Consider the following 23,347-nt stretch of genomic DNA (forward strand, 5'->3'; position numbering starts at 1 on the left):
AAGGAACAATCACTCTTGTGCCCCCAAAAAGTATTTCTCTAATAATTAAGTTTTAGATATTTTATAAGGAACAAGGATAACAAGTTAGTAGCTAACTTAAAACTTAAATCATCAGGGTGGGGTGAGGGCTATGGCTGTATAGTTGAGATAATGCTTGGCATGTACAGGTCATTGTGTTTGATATCTGGCACCAAAATAACAACAACAACAAAAGCCCTTGCTTTGTCCTGTGATCTCATAGTATTTGAAGGTGATTGTAATGGAATTCTCTTGGTCTGCTCCCACTCCTCCCCCATCGCAGGTGTTCTCAGTAGCAAAGATTATGCTGTGTTCAGCCTCCCTGTGGTGCTGTAATGGTGCCTGACCTAACATACCAGTTCTTGTAAGCAATGTGTCAGTGAGCTGCTGTAGCAGCCATATTTCAGTCGGGGTTTTTCTCTGATTGCAGACTCAGTAGGTATTTGCTCCTCTTGCTGTATTTCCCAGATTGCTGATTTTGTTGTGTGCTTTTTGGTAGTTATAGAAATAGCTGACGCACAGATAGATTTCCTGTTATTTCATTTAGGTAATAATTGAAAAATCTGTTCTCAATTGATGTAGGTCATAGTGATACTGATTCTTGGTGAGGGATGCGTTTTAATTTAAGAGTAAGGTGATCTGGGGCTTCATGCTGTTATATGAACAGATATAAAGACCAACATCTCGAATTAAACATCTGTTTAATTAGATTGTCTTTAATAATTTGTTGTTTCTTGCACTCTTTGAAGAAACATTAGATTCACTTTGAAAAGTAATTCCTTATTGATGTTTAGGATTTAATCAGTCTTCAGTTCACCTTTGGAAATGTATGGAATCAGTTTCTTTTTCTGGTGTGTGTCATATTATTGTGAATATGTTGGCATCAGAGGATACGCCATGGTTTTGAAATGTGGCATTTAAATTTTTCTCTTGAATCAAATATTTTTATGTTATAGGCTAACTTTTGAATATTTTTCAGACTTTAGGATGGATTTTATTCCTTATTTTTTATTTATATACCATGACTCACAGTACCATTATTGATAGGGTTTGAGCATAATCTTTCGTATTTTTACTAGATATGTAACATTTAATTACTGGAGAAGGTGACTTGGAGCCCATTTTTGTGTTGTATGTAGTTCTAATGTTCTTAATTATGCAATTGTATACTGGAAACAACCAATTAGAAGTCAGAAATAACGAAAATTTGAAGTCATGATATAACCAGCATGGCAAAATTCCAAAGACCCTTCCTTGGTTATAACACAATATAGTAATTGTCCCAACAACCATCCTTTATTAGAAAATTTTAAAGTCTATATACATAAATTTTAAGTTTTATTTATTTATTTTTGGGCCATAAACAGTGGTGCTCAGGGCTTTCTCCTGTCCCTACACTCAGGAATTGCTCCTGGTGTCTCAGGGGACATTATGGGATGCTGAGGATTGAACTCAGGCCAGCCACATGCAGGGCAAATGCCCTTCCCACTATACTATCACTCTGGTCCCTATGTTTGAATTTAAATGTTGGTGTGAGGAACTTCCCAGGCAGTGCTCAGGAGGCCAGGGCCCCCTCCAGGGAGGTCGTTCAATGTCCCAACCAAGAATATGGCCCTGGGAGCCTGTGGGGCTGTACTCGGTGATGCTTGGGAAACAGGTCAGGGGGTACAACCTGACTCAGGTGCATGCAAGCATTTCCCTAACCTCTGCTCCTACTCCCGGTGCCAGGTTCAAATTGAGAACATTTTTCCTCACCTGGGCCCTAGGCCACAGATCTGTCAGGGTCCCTAATAATGTTGTCTTAGCATTTGAGTTCAGGACCTTCCCCTTGCCAGGCCAGTTTCAAATATTGTGCCATCTTCCAAAATATATAAATATTGTACATATGCATCTATATATGTGGTTCTATAAAGCAGGGAACTTAAAAAATATTTTTGCCAACATTATCTTTATTTTATTTTATTTTTTGGGTCACACCCAGCAGCGCTCAGGGGTTACTCCTGGCTCTGCACTCAGAAGTTACCCCTGGCAGGCTCGGGGGACCATATGGGATGCCAGGGATCCAACCGGGTCCATCCTGTGTTTGGCCGCGTGCAAGGCAAACACCCTCTCACTGTGAAAATTATCTATCAAGTTGACTAAATTAAGAAATGTTTTTGTGCCCAAATGGTTAAAAACCCTTAGCTGTTTTGAAATTTGGGAGTTCAGAGAGATGTGTTCCACTGGTTCATGATAATGGTTGTATTCTAAACATCAGTCATAGGTTAACATATTTTGCATCATTATCAACTGTTAGTCACTGTTCAATACTACTTTGATTTCTTCCCTTGCCTTGACAGTTCATTCAAGAGAATTAGCTTTGACTATAATGAAAGGTGATTTGTACTTCAAGGAAACGTTTAAAATAAAAGACTCTTGTGTGTGATTAAACACTGCAGTTCTGATTTGGAGACAGGGAAGAGAAAGGCCAGTGTTTAGAGAAGAGGGAGAGAGGAATGGGAGGAAAGGAACTGGCTGGTCCAGAGTGTAGAAAAAGGGTAGAGGGCTGAAGGCCCAGAGTCTGAGGTGTAAGGGTTGGATCCCCCAAATGGGAGCCTGGGCACCCCCGTCTGTGGGCTCAGATCCCTTTATCATTCACCCTTTTAAGGACTCTAAATCAAAATACATATTTTCACATTTCTTTTCTAACCTCTTTTTTTTAGATTTTTTTTTCTACTTTTCCCTTTTTTTTTTTTTTTTGGTTTTTGGGCCACACCCGGCATTGCTCAGGGGTTACTCCTGGCTGTCTGCTCAGAAATAACTCCTGGCAGGCACGGGGGACCATATGGGACACCGGGATTCGAACCAACCACCTTTGGTCCTGGATCGGCTGCTTGCAAGGCAAACACCGCTGTGCTATCTCTCCGGGCCCTACTTTTCCCTTTTTTGTGAAGAGCACACTTGGTAGTTCTCAGGGTTTTTTTTTTTCTGGTTCTTCACTCAAAAATCACTTCTGGTGTTCTTGGGGAGGCTGAGGATCAACCTGGGTCAGCCATGTGCAAGGCAAGTGCCCTCCCCGCCATGCTATTGCTTCAGCCTCCCCATTTTTCCTCTCTTAAACTGTGTTTGTATGGTGTGTGATTTGTCCTCCCCAAATGTTAACTATTTTCCACAAATGTAGAAAGATTTGAAAGGTCATAGGAGATAGTTAAGTGTCTATTAAATCAAAAACATTTGGAGCAGACCTCAAAGAGAAGATAATGAAAGACAAATGCTGGAGGGAATTATAGATATTGTTCTCAGATAAGTACCATATTTCAGTTGTGTGGAGGAACCATTCAGATGTAATTGGCAAGGCTGGACCATATTTAATCCAAACACTAAGAATAAATCAGAGAAGTTTGGCAACATGTGTTTGGAGCACAGATTTAAGGAATCTTAAAGAAGCACTGATGCCTGTGTTTAAAAGATTTGATTTAAATTGAATATTTTCTGGTCAGTTATGCACTTATTTTTATAACCTTTTGTAACAACATGTCACATGATGATATAGTTATAGTTAAATAGATATAGGTTACACATTCTTAGGTAAGGCAAATTTCTGTTAGAGAACTGTTCTTTTTGCTAGATGCTCCTAATGTGATCAGTTATATAGATTGCAGATGAAATTTATGGTTCTTTTCATTTTGCTATATAGACTAAGAAATACACCTTTTTTTTTTTTTACGTCTTGAAGATCTCCATCTCCCAGGATGTCCCCTTGGCCCTCCAGCAGCACTGAGTCTTTCTTCTGTTCCTCCATCATCTCCCAGTTCTTCCCCACAACCTTTCCTCATCTTCGAGTCCCTCCATTATCTCACAGACCTTCCCTCTGTCCTCTCCTTGTCCTCTCAGGCCCCAGTTCCTTTTGAAGCCTCGTCCCCACCCTTTCTCTTGACCTTACCTGCAAGACCTCGCCCATTCCTGGGAGGGGTCTTGGAAAAGGTAGATAAGGCCTTTGACCCAGGGGATTAGGGCTCTGCCCTTTTGGTCTTTGGCCAGCATGGAGGTCAAAGGGAAGATGGCTGAAAGGAGTTAAGATGCAGGGCTAGCTAAGAATAGCAAATGCTTGAAAGGTTATGATAGAGGCCACACATGTGGTGGATAGGGTATGAATAAAGTTGATGCTTCCTGATGCCTGTCTCTGGATGAGTGATTCCGCCGTTCACCTAAACCTGGGACCCACCAGCTGAATGGGGATTGTGGAGCCACGTGGCCTGGGATGGCAGAGAAAAATCTCTCCCTCCATCCATCTCCATCCATCACCATCGTTAATTATTTAATGCAATACCTTTGACCAAGTCTCATTTGTTTGCTTTGGGCTCCTTTAGTCCCTTTCTTGGTTTCTGTACATGTAAGTAGGATTGTTTGGTATCAGAGTTTATTATCTCTAAAGGAAGGAAGCGCTGTCCACTGTCCTCTGCTGCCTTCTTCAGTTTTTAGTCTTGCTTTGCTTTGCTTTGCTTATAGTGCTGCACACTGGATGCACACCTGGAAAAGGTGGCCCCACGTCTGATAGTCAGTGCTAGCTGCCAGTGCTCCTCACTGTCTTTTACTAGCTATGTGACATTACATAAATGGCCCTGATATTTTTAATGTTATTTAGTTTCACTGAACCCAATTTCTTTTTTAATCCATCAAGTTATAATGACATTTCTTTTATTTGGATAAGAGGATGCTTCAAGTTTCTCACAATACCCTCTACATAGTGGGTCATTCTTCTCATGAACATTGGGATCTGTTCACATGGTTTTCAAAGCATGATCTGCTTTGGCCAAGTTAAAGACTTGCAGTTAAAGTTGTCCTTGCTAAGTCAGGGCAGATGTTGGCACAGACAGACAGGTCTGCAAGAAGATAGACAAGACAGAGATAGACAAGCGGTTTTGTGCTCTGTTTGAGGAGGGGTGCAAGCAGACATACGGGGGAGACTTCGTACTGGGTGCCAGATTATGAAGAGCTTTGGAATAGTGATGACAGCTCTCATGTCTGAGCTCCCCCCACTGTGTGTTTTAGGCCTGTGTGATGAGAATTCAATTAGACAGGCTAGTCATAGAACATCATTAGTACCATGATAAAACAAAAGCATAAGATACAGAACATAGAGGTATTAAATAGCTTGTCTGGGATGATACAGACAGGTGATAGAATTTTACCAGGGGCATTTTGGCTGTCGAAACCAAGAATTTAAGCATTATTCCTTTTTGTGTGTGGGATCTGAGAGGCTGCATGAGAGTTTAAGTTGATGCAGTTCATAATACAAAACAATTTTGAGACTCTAAGTGGAGGCATGAATAAAATATGTGTATCTTTTAAGAGTACCACCTGAATGCAGTTTATATTGGAGGAGGCCTGGAGAAGGCCTGTGGAGATGCAGTTAAAAATGCTTTATCTTCTGTAGAGGATGCATACTAATTCCAAAGTTGAAGTCGTTTCTACGGTTCGGTTTCCTCAGGTATTCAGTGGGAATGATAATGGCCCCTTTCACAGGAATATAAAGCAACCATATCTCCTAGAAATCTGCAGAGTAGATCACACCACCACATCATTCCACACGGATCTGTCTCTGGGCTGAAAACTCTGTGGCCTTCTTGGAATGCGGGTGGGCAGGAACGGCCAACCAGACCCCACATCTGTCCTCCATTCAGCTCCTGGAGCAAGGCCGATGGCTCTAAACTTTACAGTACTGACACGCTAGTAGGAGCACAGCAGATTTGATGAGAAAGTTGCACGGAAGTCCACAAAGCTCAGTGATCCAAATCACCACAGAAGGCTTAGCAGCACCACTAGCTTCGTGAATCCTCAGATGAGGGCTTCAGTCAAACATTGCGAGCTAGAACAGTGGTCACCAATTGACATTTTTTTTTCCTGCTTTCTGCTAATTCCATTTGCCACTTTTGTTTCAACAAGAAATATGAAGTAAATTTGTCTGTGTCTGCTAAGGGGTTGCTTGGGGAGGGTGGGTTTGGAAAACTGGAGACATTGATCACACTAGTAGTGGAATTGTTGTTGGACTATTGAGTGCCCAAAACAACTGTATTATGAACCACTTTTTGTAAATTATAGTGTTTAAATTTGAAAAAATATATGCACAATTGATACTCAGCATGATCATAGTGATGTTAGCTTTTGAGCTTTGAAGAGAAGCTGAAATTTTCTTTTTTTCTTTTTTTAATGTAACCTTTATTATAGAACTTAGAGAAATGTCTTTGAGTGCTATAGCACAATAATGCCTTATGCCTCTGTTCTTTCCTCCTGTTCTTTTGGTTTACCAGTTCATGGGAAGAACAGATGGAGACTATTTTACTCTGGATGACATGTTTGTCTCCAAAGCGGCCGAGCAACAGCGTTTTGGTGAAGAGGAAGAGAACCAGAGGAGAAAGGCCATTGCTGAGCACCAGAGTCTTGCTGCGCAGATGGAAAAGTGTCTGTATTGTTTTGACAGTGCCCAGTTTCCCAAGCACCTTATTGTTGCAATAGGTGTTAAGGTGAGAAATTAAATATTTACTTTTTTAAGGAAAAGATTTAGTGGTATATGCAGATTCATCTCTTCGTCCTATTATAGGATTCCTTAGGAATCCTCTTGTGAAGAAGAGAACGCTGAGATTCTGACCCCAAATTTTAGCTTTCTTTTCTTTTTTTTGGGGGGGGGGTCACACCCAGCAGCGCTCAGGGGTTATTCCTGGCGCTACACTCAGAAATCGCTCCAGGCAGGCTTGGGGGACGATATGGGATGCCAGGATTCGAACCAATGATCTTCTGCATGAAAGGCAAACACCTTACCTTCATGCTGTCTCTCCGGCCCCTTAGTTTTCTTTTTATCTTTAATTTCTCTCTCTCTCTCTCTCTCTCTCTCTCTCTTTCTCTCTCTTTTGGTTTTTTGGTTTTTGGGCCACACTTGGTGGCGCTCAGGGGTTACTCATGGCTCTGTGCTCATAAATTGCTCTTGGCAAGCACGGGGGACCATATGGGATGCTGGGATTTGAACCACTGTTGGTCTTGGGTCGGTCACTTGCAAGGCAAATGCCCTACCACTGTGCTATCTCCCCATCCCCTTTAATTTATCTAGTGTAAAATAATTTAAAGAGCTACGATTCACAAAGTTATTGATAGTTGAGTCTTAGGCATATAAAATTTCTACATCAACCCCACCACCAGTATCAGCTTCCATCACCAATGTTCTGAGACCTCTTCTCCCCGACCCCGTCCAGCCACCTTGACAAGCACATCACAAGCTTAGATCGCACGTTTTCTGTTTTGGTGAGTGTGTGATTTGGATGTAGAGCTCGACCATCTCCCACATCAGTCCCACATCCTCATTATAACTGAACTCTGACGCCTCTTTTCTATTAGTACCTTTTCTCATCTTCTTCCTTCTCCTCTTAATTTCTTTCCTTTTCTGTCCTCCTCCTCCTTCAGCTCTGGGGTCAAGAGGGATCTAGGAAACATCCCTATCTCCCCACGCTACTGCCCTTTACTACATTCCATTTCCTCAACTGGTCTAAACCTAAATTTTAAATAGAAGCAAGAATTTTATTTAGATTTTGAGCTATACTTCATACTGGTCAGGGGTCACTCCTAGCGATGCTTGGGGACCACATGGTGTCAGGGCTAGAACCTGGACCTGCAGATGCAAAACGTGTGCTTCAGCCCTTTGAGCCGGCCCCTCTCTGTCCATCTCCACCTCCTTAAGTTCCCACGAATCTGAGAACCTTCTTTAGAGTGGGACTAAATACTTAAGTGAGGCGAAGTCCGCTTATTGTGTGATTCTGCTCTTCCAATCTTAGCATTGGGCAGTGGGTAAGGTTCTCAGCTTAGGAACTAGGAAAAGAGCAGAGTTCCATATTTCTTGTATCCCGTGTTACTAGTAGTGAGGCAAATTCCTTACAATTCAAGACTGAGTAAGGATTATTTCATATTGTAAGTATAAACATGTCTTTGCATGTATGTAAAGAAACACCCTTATCTGTTACTACTTTATTCTCCCAGCTGAGGTTTAAAAAACTGCTGATTTTGTTAAGTGACTAAATCTCCTTGTATTGTTTCAAGATGGTCCTCGGTCCGATATAAAGTGTCATTTTTTTTTTCTGGTATAAAAGTCTTTGATGTAAAGCTGTTAAAATTGAGATGTGTGTTAATAAATTTCTAGTTTAAAAGAAGCTGTTTCGATGGCTCTACAATTTTTTTCTACAATATTTTTAAAGCGTTTAAAATATTTTAAATATTTTTCAAAGAAGTTTATTTTTTAAAATGCTCAGTTAAGAGATTCTGCTTAACCCCCTTCCCCCAGGTTTACCTCTGCTTACCCAATTTCCGGTCGCTAACTGATGGGCACTGCTGCATCGTCCCTTTGCAGCACCACCGAGCCTCGACCCTGTTGGATGAAGACATCTGGGCAGAGATTCAGGTCAGCTTTGTTCCTTGTGTGGTTCCTTGCTCTTCCATCACTGTCTTTGCTGCATCACAGAGACATTCTCGCAGGTTTTCTGCCTCATCCTATGCCTTGACTTTTTCATTTAAAGTTCTCTGCATTTGTGTGGCTGTGTCTATGTGTGGAAAGGGATGTTCCCACTATGCATTGGCTTTCTGTGTCTCTCTTCTTTAGAAAGCTTTTTTTCTACTCAATTAACTGATAAGTAATATGTACATATTCTTAAGTACATGTATACTTATATATGTGTGTGTATATATACAATGTGATATATATGTATACTTTGTCAGCTATATATATATATATATATTGTTGTTTCTTTGTTTGGTTTTTGGGCCATATCTGGCAGCACTCAGGGGTTACTCCTGGCACTGCACTCAAAAATTGCTCCTGGCAGACTGGGGACCATAAGGGATGTTGGGGATCGAACCCAGGTTAGTCTCATGTCTGGTGTGTGCAAGGCAAATGCCCTACTGCTGTCCTATGGCTCTGGCCCTCTATGTAGGTTTTTGGGCCACACCTGGTAGGCAGCCCAGGGATTACTCCTGCAGGCTTGGGGAAACCATATGGGATGCCAGGGATGAAAACCAGGTCAGCTGCGTGCAAGGCAGATGCTTTTACCCACTGTGCTATGGATCCAGCTCCTATATTGTTACTTAAAATAACACCAAACAACAAAACTCAGTCCCAACTTTCAGATCTGTGCTTACTTGAAGACTGGGATGATCATTCTTAGCACAGTAAATAGATTCTCTCCAGAGTGTATTTTCAGGTAATAACAAGGCACTAAGAAGTCACACTTTTCTTTCTTTAGCAGTCATTGTATTTTCAGCTGTGGAACTGACCTTCTCTGCTGTGATTTTGTGCCTGGCTTTTACTTTCACACCTTTTAAAACGGTAATCTGACTCAGCTTTTTGAATTTAGGGATTTGCTTTAGTGGTTGATTCCTCAAGAGACTGAAAGGCGTTATGTGGGAGAAATTGCCGTTAAATTACTTTATGACCTTGTAATGACCCAAAAATAAAAGAAAGGAAATTCTTGCTTTTCTAATGCTTAATGATAAACAGGGATTACAGGGACCTTCCTCCCACCCCTTTCCACCGGTAAGAGAGGGTGAAGATTCTAAACTCCAAGAGACTGAATATAAACCTTTCGTCAGGCTGTTAAGAATGCCTATTTTAGGTGTATTTATTGAAGTGTTGCCTGTGTATTTCTCTCTGTAATCTTTATGTCTATGTTCAACAAGTTAAAACTCACACAGACCATTTTAATGCATCGATGGTAGGCCAAGGATAGGATGATCTAAAAGCATATTTGATGTGGGAAACTTATTTTATAGCTGTAGATGTGTATGGTACTAAAAGGCTTAAGTGGGAAGTATGAAAATGTGATTTTTCAGAATTATTGTGAAGCTTTCCTAGCGGCCTCTTTTTTTTTTTTTTTGGTTTTTGGGTCACACCCAGCAGGACTCAGGGGTTACTCCTGGCTCTATGCTCAGAAATTGCTCCTGGCAGGCTCAGGGGACCATATGGGATGCCGGGATTCAAACCACTGACCTTCTGCATGCAAGGCAAACTCCTTACCTCCATGCTATCTCTTCGGCCCCTCCTAGAGGCCTCTTATGTCTACCGGGCACCTGCATTTGACTCAGTAAAGGATGGACAGCTGCTCAGTGCCAGTGCAAGGCCCTTGAGTTGGATCCGTGCTGCCACTGTCACCTGTGCCCAATGTGGTTACAGAAACTCTGCTGTTCGCTCTCCCCCAGCATCCCAGCTAAAGTTTGTGGCTCCAGAAGGCCCCCAGAAAAGTGCCTGTGATCTCAGGGACCATCACCACCTGGTCGCAGCCGCAGCAAAGGGGCAGAGGGCAGGGCAGGCAGAGGAGGGAAACCTTTCATATATGCAGATAGACTGAACTCAGGGCAAAGCACAGTGCTACAGACATTTGTCAGGAAGACAGGAGTCAAATCATTTTGTAAGAAGTGGAGCTTCTTGAAGAAAAGTGTTATGTTTGTTTAGCAGATACAGAGTGCAAGCCTGTAAGATAATCTAGGTATGAGGAATGCAGAGATAAAATCAATACTTCCATCCAAAGGTATGACATGTTTATAGAACATTTTATCACATTTATAAGCCAGACAACATCATAGAAGATTGAGTGAAAGGGAAAAACCAAACTTATTTCATATAATAACATTATAGTTAGGGGTTATTCTTAGGTCCTCACTCAGCCATCACTCCTGGTGGGTTTGGGGGAACATATGGGGTGCTAGGAATTGTATTCATGTTGGCCACTGTAAAATTAATCCTCAAGCCAAAGCACTGGGGAGGCATGGGTCTGGAAGCAAACGTTGATCTGGGAAATAACACACACACACAAACACTGAGGGAGAAAGATTCAGGAGCTCCAACATGTAAGCCACACACACACACACAGAGACACACAGACAGACAGACACAGACACACACAGACACATAGACACACAGACACACACAGACACACAGACACACACACACATAGACACACACACACACACACACACACACAGAATGAGAAACAGATTCAGGAGTTCCAACATGTAAGACTTTAGCTCCTAAGAAGCAGCCAGTTCTGTGGAAGTCCGGAAATGCAATAGAGTATTTTCCTGAAAATCCAAGTATTTATTCTGAAGGAAGTGACTATATCTGGAGGTGGGACCAGGTGGTCCTCGTCTCAATACTAACCCAAGGTGCTACATTCAAAGATGTTTCAACCAATGAGTAACAGGGCATACTGAGTGGGGTGGCGCCAGATCAGTCCCACAATCCAATTAATCCCCACAGGCCACATGCACTGCAAATGCCTTACTGGCTGTACTTTCACATCGGCCCCTGATCTTTCTCTTCTTTCCTAGAATATATTGATTTAGAAAATATAGTTAGCCAATGCAAGCACCACTTATTCAAGTGATATTTTTAAGACATCTTCCTCTAGTAACATTTAAATTTAAAACTTCTATTTAGTAGAAAACGCAAAGATATGTTTTAGCACAGCATATGGGAATAATCTCTAATTTCAAATGGATGCAATCCAGATTCTTGTTTTTATTAAATATGGTATAACTTGGTTCTCTTTCAGTTTCTCTTTATCAGTTGGGTAAAGGTTTGAACATATGCTGCCATCAGACAGTGTGGGCCCTCTTATAAAAAAAAATTCTTCTGCAGGTTCAGAGATTTTTATTTTAGTTTTTGGGGGAGAGAACTGGTGATCTCAGGCTCACTCCTGGCTTTGTGCTCTGGGTGACTCCTGCAGTGCTCAGGGGGCAGCGTATTCTGTACCAGGGTTGCTTGTGTATGAGGCCAAGGTCTTCACCCTTGTGCTGTCTCTCTGGCCCTAGTATTTTTTAAAGATTTTTGCTATGTTTCTTTCTGATAAATTCCCATAATTAGAATGGTTACATCATAGAGTAGGGTTTTATTTGACTTGCTTGTTTTTGATGAGTGTCCATATTGCTTTATGCAGTGTATACTTTTATAATTTTAATTTTCCATATTAAAGTTTTAAATATAAAGTGGCTTCTCTTTTTATTTCAATGGAATACCCGGTACATTGTTGATCTAAATGTTGGACTTCAAAACTAAGAAGTCAAACTATGATTTTCTTTATTTCTAAAGTTATGATGTGGAGTGTTCATAGCATTTCAAAAGATTTCTCCTTTAGGCCCAGAATGAGTGTTCAGTGGGTAAAGTACTGGCTTTGCACCCAGCTGCTTTGGCTTAAATGTATTTATACATACATGCATACATACATATATATACACACATATATAAATATGGGTCCTAAGACCACATGGACTGTACATATATATGTATAGTCCATGTGGTCTTAGGACCCATCTTTAAAATGCAGTAGGTGTGTGTGTTGGGGGGGCCATCACTGTGCCTACACGATGTGGGTCTTTCATGGGAAACAGTGCATGTTGGTAGTGATGCTTTTTCTCCTGGAGCTAGTTAGGCTCTCCCTAGAATTTCAGCCTTTCTTGCCCATTATTCTGGGAACTGAGCAGGTGCAGAAGGCCACTGCTGTAGTGTTGAACATTTGAGAATACCCAGTAATAGTCCTTGTACCACTGTTTTCGCTGTGTGCTCCGCTGTTTATGATGTGCTTCCCCAGAGCCTAATGCTCTAGCATGTGGCTGGGGTGCTTTGCCTCTTTTCAAAGGCTGATGCGTGTGGGTGCTTCGACTTTGTGACTCATGTGTGCCAGTGTCTGAGCATGGCTCTGTGCTTCCTGCTGAGATGGGCATCCCTTATCTCCCTGGCCCTGCTAGACACAGCCCAGACGATGACCCCCTAATCATGTGTATGTAGATGCTCTAGGATGGTCGAATTTTCCTATAGTATCTGCTCATTCTCTTTGGTCTAGTGGGACTATACTCTTTTCCTCCCCAAATGTTTTCTTTTTCCATGAGCCATTTAATGATTTCTGTTATACTATGTCTCTGGGTAATCCTAGACATTTTTAGTTTAGAAAACTTTAATAATAACGCTAGATAACTTGGATCTTTTTGAGAAAAAAATAACTTCAAAATGATGTTTTGAAGTGTTTTCTATAAGGGATATGGGAGTTTCATATCTTCCCCAATAACTTGGGGTCTCTGTCTGGAGAGATAGTACAGTGGGTAAAGTGCTTCCCTTGCCAGTGACCACCCAAGTTCTCTCCCTAGCACTCCATATGGTCCCCAGAGTGCCATCAGGAAGAAATTCCTGAGTGTAGAGTTAGGAGTAAGTCTTGAGCATCATCAGCAGAAGCTCCCAAACAAAAGCTAACCAAGAACTCATCTGCTGGGAGGGGGACTGCTGGAATGTACTCAGTGGGAGTGAAGGTCAGAGGGGACCATCACGTGAGGGTGCTGCAAGGAGAGCGAGCAATCACAAGTGGATCCCACTTATCTGTTACTGAGCTGAAAGACACACCTCCTGCTCAGAGACTGTGGGGGCATCTAGAGGTTTTCCTATCTTGCTAGCTCTGCCTGTTTTGGTCTCTAAATTTGTGTTCATTTTCTTTTTCCCATTTCAGTTTACCAGGACCATTTCTAACATATGCCTAAAAAGAGCAGATTGAGTTTCAGTTAAAAAAAAAAGTGAGGGCCCAGAGAGAGAGCACAGCGGCATTTGCCTTGCAAGCAGCTGATCCAGGACCAAAGGTGGTTGGTTCGAATCCTGGTGTTCCATAGGGTCCACTTTGCCTGCCAGGAGCTATTTCTGAGCAGACAGCCAGGAGTAACCTCTGAGCTACGCCGGGTCGGGTGTGGCCCAAAAACCAAAAAAAAAAAAAAAAAAAAAAAAAAGAGTGAGATTATATGCTAAATTTAGAAAGTAAAGTGACTATCAGGTAATTTATAAGAGTCCAGGCACCGTTTACGGGTTTTCATTTTGAAGAGATTTATCACACTCTTTACTTCTTCTACGTTGAGTCTCTTCTAAGTGTGTTACTTCTCTCAAGACTTCGTTTGCTAATCAATTTTTCTTTCTTCAGGTGTTCAGAAAATCATTGGTGCAGATGTTTGAAGAAAAGGGGTTAGACTGCATCTTTTTAGAAACTAACATGAACATGAAGAAACAGTATCATATGGTCTATGAATGTATTCCTGTCCCCAAGGAAGTGGGTGATATGGCCCCTATCTATTTTAAGGTATTTATAATATTTGCATGTTTGCATATATTTTGCCACAGTACTGATCATCTTTTCACCCCTACTTATAAAGAAATAAAACACAAAAAGTTCTCTGGGTAATGTCTAGAGAAGAAAATTGAGGTTTTCACCTCTAAAAAAAGCTTTCTTGGGGCTGAAGAGATAGCATGCATAGATAGATGCATGCCTTGCATGCAGAAAGGACCGTGGTTCGAATCCTAGCACCCCATATGGTCCCCCGAGCCTGCCAGGAGTGATTTCTGAGCGTAGAGCCAGGAGTAACCCCTGGGTGCTGCTGGGTGTGAACCCCCCCAAAAAAAACCCCCAAAAAACATAAAACAAAAAAGAAAATATGCTCAGTGGTCTGAATGGTAGTGCAGCTATAGGGTGTTTGCCTTGCACGCGACCCATCCAGGATGAACCTGGTTTGATCCCCTGTGTCCCATATGGTCCCCCAAGCCAGGAGCAATTTCTGAGCACATAGCCAGGAGTAACCCCTGAGCATCACAGGGTGTGCCCCCCCCAAAAAAAGCATGCTTATTTATAATTATTAATATAGTATCAAATTTATAATTATTGGGGCCGGAGAGATAGCATGGAGGTAAGGCATTTGTCTTGCATGCAGAAGGATAGTGGTTCAAATCCCGGCATCCCACATGGTCCCCTGAGCCTGCAAGGAGTGAGTTTTGAGCACAGAGCCAGGAGTAACCCCTCAGCACAGCCAGGTGTGACCCAAAAACAAAAACAAACAAAAAAAATTATAATTATTGTTTTCTTATTTCATAAATCAAATTAGACTTTTCCCCTGAAAACCAAATCAAAATTTCAAGTCAAAATTATAGCTATAGAAAATTTATTATTGAAATAAACTAGGAAAAAATAGCTGTATATCAGCTCGACAACTTGCATTTGCTGAGACAAATTATTGTAGTAAGTTTTTGAATTTAATAGGTAATCTTGGTATTTGTGAAAATAAACTCGTCCTTAAATTGGTGTGTATTTCGGACACGGAATAAATGACTAGAGTCCTTTTGTTTGTTTCCTTTTTTTTCTTTTTGACTATACTCACAGGTGCTCAGAGCTTAACTTTTGACTCTGCGCTCAGAGATCACTCCTGGTGATGCTCAGGGCACCATGTGGTCGCTTGCAAGTCAAGCACCCTCCTTGCTGTCCTGTCACTCCAGCCCAAGGACTAGCATTCTTAACCCCAGTCAGTCATTATCATATTCAAGCAGCCTGTTTTCTAAATTGCAAGGGTTGATACTGACCTAAATGCAGTATAATTTATAGGCTAACATAAAGGCCCAAATGTTGAGCCATATGTGAAATAACAACATGCAGTGAATAAAGATGGTAATATTTTGTAGCTGAGGAAGGTGGTGATGTGGTGTAGGCAGTCTTGCAGATGCACCACTTCGTGTACAATGGTAACTTTTATTCATGCCAACTAAATCTCAGTAGTGAGCATCATAAAGCCTGTAATGGTTCTCCGATGTTCAGAATCTTCTTTTTCTCTGGAAGGATTTCAGACTGATTATTGGAGTTGAGGGCTCACATGATGAACGAATAGGGAAACAAGCCAGCTTTCCTCCTGACAGTGCTACATTAAGCAAAATCTATCGAAAGATTGTTATGCTTTTCTTTAGTTTTTATTTTTTCACTTTTTTTTTTTTTTTTTGGTTTTTGGGCCACACCCGGCATTGCTCAGGGGTTACTCCTGGCTGTCTGCTTAGAAATAGCTCCTGGCAGGCACGGGGGACCATATGGGACACCGGGATTCGAACCAACCACCTCGGGTCCTGGATCGGCTGCTTGCAAGGCAAACACCGCTGTGCTATCTCTCCGGGCCCATTTTTTCACTTTCTTAATAGCGTCTTGAACAGTTGTGGCTAGAGCAGTTGGAGAGGAGAGGATGTGTCTCAGTATTGGGAAGTCTTGAGATGAAGTTAGTATGACTTGAAGTGAGTAAAATAATCGTATCTTGGCTCAAGATAGAATTAAAAAAAAGTTTTAATATCAAGTAACAAATGAAAGCCTTCATTCATTAAGAAGAATGACCTACCATGCATAACGTATACCGTGATTAATTTACTGTATTAGTTTCTTTTTAAACTGCTTCTTCTTATTTGCTTTTATGTCATTTAAAAATATTGTTAACAAATGGTTATTTCTTAGAAAGCAATAATGGAATCAGATGAAGAGTGGTCTATGAACAAGAAATTAATTGATCTCTCTTCAAAAGATATCAGAAAATCTGTAAGTATCATGTGTTTTAATATGAGAAATAATTTGAATGTTCAGTCTCCTCATTAATTTCTACATCTTCTTTGAGTAAGGGACCATTTGTGTGCACAGAGGTAAAGCAATTAATTCTGCAGTCAAAGAAGAAATGTATTTCACTTCAGTGGCCCTAGCAAACTTGTTTGCCTTCAGATGCTTATTTGCTTCTTATTCCTGGTGCTCTGGCCCTTTGCCACGCAGTCCCCTTGTTGGCTGTGAGCACCACCAAAGTCTACCTCCACCACCTCTCTCCTGGTGCTTGGAGACAAGTGTGTGAGGGACCATCTCTCTTCTTCCTTTCAGGGCTGCAGACGTGCAGGGAATATGCTCTTTCACTCAGCCATTGACCCTGACCCTGAGAGCTACCTTCGTCTTTACAGAAATTATAATGAGAGGGATATTTTATCGCAACATCTAATTTGACTTTAGCACTTTAAAAGCATATCTGAAGTTTTTTATTATGCTCTTTGAACACAGTTTAAGATGGAATATGGCTGTGTTATTCTTTTGGAGGACTTAATTAACTTCTCAGGTACGCAAAGCGTGAATTCTTCTGAACTGACCTCTGTCTATTCTATAAATATAAATTCTGCGGAATGAATGTCTATGATTAGAATGGCAGATCCTTTCTTTGTTTCCTACTTAAAAAAGTAATTTAGTCTACAATGGTTTATTGAACAGCTGCTGTTTATCAGACATTGTTGTAAGTGGTTTTTCTACATGGTGGAACAAAGTGAAGACCCTTGATCTTAAGGAACTTACCTCTAAAGTAGGTGCTTGAGTCTTTGCTAAAAGACTTTTGGTTTTGAACACAATTTATTGGCAATGAAAACTATTTCACAGTGGAAGCCAAAAAAGATAGAACAGAGGTTAAGGTGATTGCCTTGCGTGTGGCCAACCTTGGTCTGATCCCTGGCATTGTATGTAGTCTTCCACGTACCACTAGAAGCGATCCCTGAGCACAGAGCCAGGTCTAAACCCTGAATACCACCAGATGTGAGTCAAATAACAGCCTCCTTCAAAAAAAAAGGATGTCTTAGAGTGGAAATTGTAAGTGACTTGTATGTTTGCTCTCTGACTGCACAGTTTCTTAAAATCCAGAGAAGTGCCTGACTAGTTTAGTCTAGTGGCAACAGCAGTTGCAGCATTTCAGCTTGAAACATTTCGATTCTGACAGTGATTTCCTCTTGTAAGTCACCACATACTGCTTTTGTGACTCCTTGAGAATCAGAAGTAGAGGGGTAAGAATCCAGAGACTTCTTGAGACCGATCTTAGCTGTGGATTCGACAATTATATGAATGGACTATGAAGAGAACTTGAGTCTGATTCCAAAGGCCATCACTTGTTTTTAGGTTAACAAGCTTTCTAGTGCTTTCTAAAAATGTAGAAGCGTTTGAGTACGAAATGAACAGTTTTGAGTTATTTTCATCTTCAATTTATTCTGAAAGATCTGCATTATCTGTTTTTTTTTTTTAAATTTTCAGTACTTTTTATATCATGTTGAGTAAAGTAAGCCTGAAGACAGACCCAGGAGGGTCTCACTTACCTGTGGTCTATAGATAACTGGGTGAGGAAATGGAATGTAGCAAAGGGAGGGGATGCCTAGACGACCCTGGATCCCAGAGCCTCAGGAGGATGACAGAGAAGGGCAGGAAGGAAGAAGATGAGAAAGGGAAGTAATGGAGAGAGGGATTGAGACTGGTTTTATTGGTAATGTGGGAGAGTGGTTTGGTTTTACATCAAAAGCACAGATTCAGCAACACTGAAAATATGAGATTTAAGCTGCAACCACAGAACTTTGTAATACGGCTGTCAGGATGACAGGCGGCAGTGAAGGGCTAGGGTTGGGTGGTGGGGGAGGATGGAGTAGGGGAACTGGGGTGATGGCAGTTGACACTGATGGTGGAATTGATGTTGAAATATTATATGCCAGGGGGTGGGGAGAAAAAAAAGAAATAGTATCTGCCTAAAACTCAACTATCAATAAGTTGGTACATCTAAGTCATCTAAAAATTTATGACTTTTTGGGGGGATGCTTAGTTTCACACTGAGCAAAACTCAAAGACTAATCCTGGTGGAGCTTGGGAGGGGGACCATGTGGTACCAGGGGTTGAACCTGGGACCACCATATGTAGCATGTGCAGTAAAATTTCGTGAGCATCCTCCTGGCCCCACGGCCCTTTTAAAGCTCCACGTCACTGGAATTACACAGGTGTTTTTCCTGCTGCATATGGGCAAGGTGATTTTTCCCCCCATAGTAAGTATAAAGTTAAGAGACTAGTCTAGTAATAATTCCTTCTAGTTCCTCATTGATCTCTATTGCTTCATGAGCCCAAGTTTCTTTTGGTTTTTGGGTCCCACCCATCAGCGCTCAGGGGCTCCTCCTAGCTCTACACTCAGAAATTGCTCCTGACAGGCTCGGGGGACTATATGGGATGCCGGGATTTGAACCACTGACCTTCTGCATGCAAGGCAAATGCCTTACTTCCATGCTATCTCTCTGGCCCCTCCAGTTTCTTTTTCCCAACAATACGTTTCTTATTTTCCCGAGTCTTGTGGTTTCTTTGTGGTGTCCTGTGAAAGTTGATGTCAAGAAACAAAGGAAACATCGAGTGTTCCTTCCAGAGAAGTTGCCGTGCTATTAACTCTCCCCTTGACTTTTCTCGCTGCTTGGCTGCTTTGTCGATGGTGCTTCGCTCTACAGGATGCCATTACTTCAGTGGAGCTGGAGTGTAAGGGGAGATTTTGGCAGAAAGAGCCACTTTTTGGGTCACGCTCTGACGTGACCACGCGTGAGTCATTGGTGGCATATAGAGGTGCCACTGAGTTAAATAACAAAATAAAAAGCTCATTTTTTCACAAGGCTACATGAGATTTCATGACTTTCTAAGAGTTGATTCTTCTTGAACTTTTTATTTCTTGATTTGTGTGTGTGGTGCCCTTTGGGCTAAGCTCAGTGGTGCCCAGGGACTGCTCTTGGCTCTGTGCTCAGTTTGAGGACATCCATAGTGCTGTGGGTCAGACAGATCAGACCAAGTCAGCATCTTACCTGTTTGACTCTCTCTGGCCCCTTCTTTGAACTTTTCAGTATGACCTTTGACTAGACTATTTTAAGAACAGTAGCAATTGAAAAACCTTTAGTGCCATTAGGGACTATTTTTAGAAATAAACATTTGGATCTACCCCAAGACCTTCAAACCCCAGAAAAATTACAGAAGTCAGAAGTAACATTTGGAATGTTTAAAGGGTGAGTCAGGGGAGAACAATTCAGATACTACTGTTTTCCTACTGTAAACACTTTTTTTCTTTTCATTTAAAGTTGTTTTAAGATGACAATGGAGTTTCAGGTATACAGTGTTCTAATACCCAGTCCCACTGTTGTCAACCTCCCTCTACCAGTAACTCCAGTTTCCCTCCTCGCCCTCACCTTCCTGTCTCATAAATACTGTTTTCAAATAGCAAGTTCTGTCAGTAGCTTCCAGAGTGGTCCAGACTTTATAAATCCTAGTTCATTGCTCTCTAGCTGGTGAGGGCAGGGTAGGAACATGTAGAGGCACCCTCACTCCTGTGCAGGGCATCCTCAGTGACTGCCCTTTCTGCAAGGCACAATTGTGACCCTTTGCATCCAGGAAGCAAAGGACAACACTGCAGCAAACAGTAGAAAAATTGTAGCATCCATGCTACTCCTAGGGATATACCCTAAGAACACAAAAATACAATTAAAAAACCCCTTCCTCACACCAATATTCATTGCAGCGCTATTTACAATAGCCAGACTTTGGAAACAACCAAGATGCCCTTCAACAGATGAATGGCTAAAGAAACTCTGGAATGTGTATAATGGAATATTATGCAGCCATCAGGAGAGATGAAGTCATGAAATTTTCCTATACATGGATAACATGGAATCTATTATGCTGAGTGAAATAAGTCAGAGGAAGAGAGATAGACACAGAATAGTATTACTGATCTATGGGTTTTAAGAAAATTAAAAGACATTTTCACAGACAATAGAGATGAGGGCTGGAAGGTCCAGCTCATGATAGGAAGCTCACCACAAGGAGTAGTGAGTGCAGCTAGAGAAATAACTACACCAACAACTAACAATACAATGTGAATGAATGAGGGAAGTAGAAAGCATGTCTCAAATACAGGCAGGGGGTGGGTAGGGAGGTGGGAGATTTGGGGCATTGGTGATGGGAATGCCGCTTTGGTGAAGGGGGGTGTTTTTTATATGACTGAAACCCAGCTATAATCATGTTTGTAATTAAATTGTATAAATAAAGACATTAATTAAAAATCTGATAAAAAAAAAGAAAAATTGTAGCATCCCACCTATCGAGACTGGGAGTGTATCTCCCCCTGCCCTACCCCTAAATGCTCCAACAGAAGGCCACAGTCTCACTGGAACATTGGGCAGAGGCCAAGCCCTAGGCATCCTACAGAGCCTGTGGAAGACTGTATGTCTGTTCTCCCTCTGTTTGTCTAAGGATCATTACTGTTGATTATTGTGAAGGTGACCTTCCTCCCCTTGTTTCCCCAAAGACAGGCATGCAATGACCTGTTTGACTTTGAAAGATCATTTGCCAAGTATCTTGAGAATTGGAAAGTCATGGTACCCTAGTTTCTCTTGAGGACTAATTCGTTCATGGCCCCATGTGGGTGGGAAGTGGGGTGAGAAAAATACCTCATCTGATTCCTCTGTTCACACAGGTCCCCCGAGGCTTGCCTTACTTCTCCGTGGATTTTGGTCTGCAAGGAGGGTTTGCCCATGTCATCGAAGATCAGCACAAATTCCCTCATTACTTTGGAAAGGTATGTTCTCAAATTAATTTGAATTTCTGAAGTTTGGTCAGATCATATTTCCTTTGAAGGGAATGCAGATCTTGAACATGATCTACAGTGAAGCTGGTAAGTATTATTTAACCCGCCTTTTAGAGGCAGAACCTAGAAACCACTACTAAGAAGATACTAGAATGCAGGGTTTGGGATGGTGACGAGAAGCAGGAAGGTTGGGCCATACCCAGTGGTGCTCAAGGCTCACTCTGGCTCTGGACTTAGGGGTCATGCCCAATGGGGCTTGGGGGCCATATGGGGTACCAGGGATTAATCAGGCTTGATGGCATGCAAGGCAAGGACCTTGACCCAGTACCATCTCTCAGGCCCCCAAGACTGCATGATTATTTGTTTTTAGTTTGTTTTGAGTTTGGTGTCAGTGTCAGTCCTGGCACTGTTGAGAGATCTCAGGGTCCAACATACAGAGCCTTTGTTCCAATCCAAAACTGACAATTTTGTGCATGTGTGTGTAGATGTGTGGTGGTGGGGAATCCTGGAGATCAAAACCATGGCCTCACTCGAGCAAGGTTGGTGCTCTGTTGCTGAGCTGGCTCCTCAGCCCACAAAGGCATTAGTGACAGTCTGCAGGATGGTCTTCCTGTTTTATGTTTTCTGCTTATTTTCCCCCCAAATTACCTTCCCTCCAAGCATTATAAATCTCACCTCTATTTTTCTCCAAATGGTTGCTCAAGGTCTGACCTGGATTAATTTTTATCACCAACAACATGGGAAAAGAGCACCCTTTGGGAAATCACCGAGAATAGTAATTAGACAAATAAAAATACCCCATCCTTCCAAGACTTATGAGAGTGAGCTTTTAAATTAAGTTTAGCTGCATTTAATTTTATGTTTACTTAGCATAGTGTTAAAATATGGTTTTTTCCTTTTGGAAAAAAAGATCTCCAGCTCTAGAAGTAGGAGAAATGGGCTCAGAACCGTACCTAGTAGCAGGTAGCTTTAGCCCTAAGATTCAAAGACATTGAGCAGCATGATTAAGAACTTCTTCTATGAGCCTAAGTGATAGTACAGCAGGTAGGGCATTTGCCTTGCACGCGACTGAGCGAGTTTGATTCCCGGATTCTCAAATGGTCCCCCAAGCCTGCCAGGACTGATTTCTGAACGAAAAGCCAGGAGTAACCCATGAGCACCACTGGGTGTGGCCCCAAACCAGAAAATAAAAAAAGCAAACAAAAAAATAAGTCGAGTAATCTCCCCAAAGTTGCTCCTGGATATTTTGAATCCATACTCACTGATCCTCTACTGTCCCACCCCATGCCAAATGCCTGGTCACGAGCTTGTCTGGGATCCGACGTGCCCAGGATCTTCTACAACTAATCCTGTCGGAACCCTTGATGGTCATGTCACATAATGCTGTCCAGTAGCAGTGAGCCAAGGGGCGCCCGGATTTTCAGTACTTGTCATGCCAATGCGGTGCTTTTCTCTTGCTTTTGAAGGAAGTCATCGGAGGGATGCTGGATCTAGAGCCCAGACTCTGGAGAAAGGGGCTGCGCGAGAGCTTCGAGGACCAGAGGAGGAAGGCGCTGCAGTTCGCTCAGTGGTGGAAGCCTTTCGACTTCACCAAAAGTCAGAGCTGTTGAGTCGTGCTTTCCATTTTGAGTTCCCCTGCAGAGACCTTTGCAGCATTTCAGTGATCCGCTGAATTTAGTGGTCCTGGGGGCCAGGCGGGCTCTGGCTCTGCTTTACTGTGACATGCCGAGTCCTTCACCCCCTGCACCCTATGGAGATCCCTGGGAAGAGGCGTCGGATGATCAGACTTGTGGGTGGCCAGCTCTTTTGTGACTCCTTCATTTTCTGCCCACCACATCCCGAACTCTCCTGAGGGGTGTCTGGAAACTAGAGGAAAGCTTTGCTTCCAAGGGAGTTGGGTTCGCTTTATTTTGTTTATTGACTTTTTAAACCAAGAATTGGTGTACGGAGTAATAATGGGAATGTTGATAGAAAAGTCTTCATTTTATACCAATACATTTTATTCGAAGGAGTTATTTGTCCCAGATGTAATAAAGAGTGAATTAAGTATATGTGTCTAATGTGCTTGTGATTTATTTATTTCCCTGGAGCTTTAAATACTGTT

General features: G+C 42.0%; 1 protein-coding gene across 1 annotated transcript in view; it reads left to right on the forward strand.

Moving 5' to 3' along the window:
- Positions 1-22,898, forward strand: part of CWF19L2 (CWF19 like cell cycle control factor 2) — a 62,049-nt gene extending 39,151 nt beyond the window's left edge. The window contains exons 13-18 of the mRNA XM_049778549.1: positions 6,309-6,521; positions 8,324-8,440; positions 13,983-14,138; positions 16,314-16,394; positions 21,133-21,234; positions 22,710-22,898. Coding sequence (XP_049634506.1) covers positions 6,309-6,521; positions 8,324-8,440; positions 13,983-14,138; positions 16,314-16,394; positions 21,133-21,234; positions 22,710-22,853 — 813 coding nt within the window. The 3' untranslated portion in view covers positions 22,854-22,898. The remainder of the gene's footprint in view (positions 1-6,308; positions 6,522-8,323; positions 8,441-13,982; positions 14,139-16,313; positions 16,395-21,132; positions 21,235-22,709) is intronic.
- Positions 22,899-23,347: the final 449 nt, after the last annotated feature.

Source organism: Suncus etruscus, chromosome 8 (genome assembly GCF_024139225.1).
Source record: "Suncus etruscus isolate mSunEtr1 chromosome 8, mSunEtr1.pri.cur, whole genome shotgun sequence".
In the NCBI taxonomy this organism is placed as follows: domain Eukaryota; kingdom Metazoa; phylum Chordata; class Mammalia; order Eulipotyphla; family Soricidae; genus Suncus; species Suncus etruscus.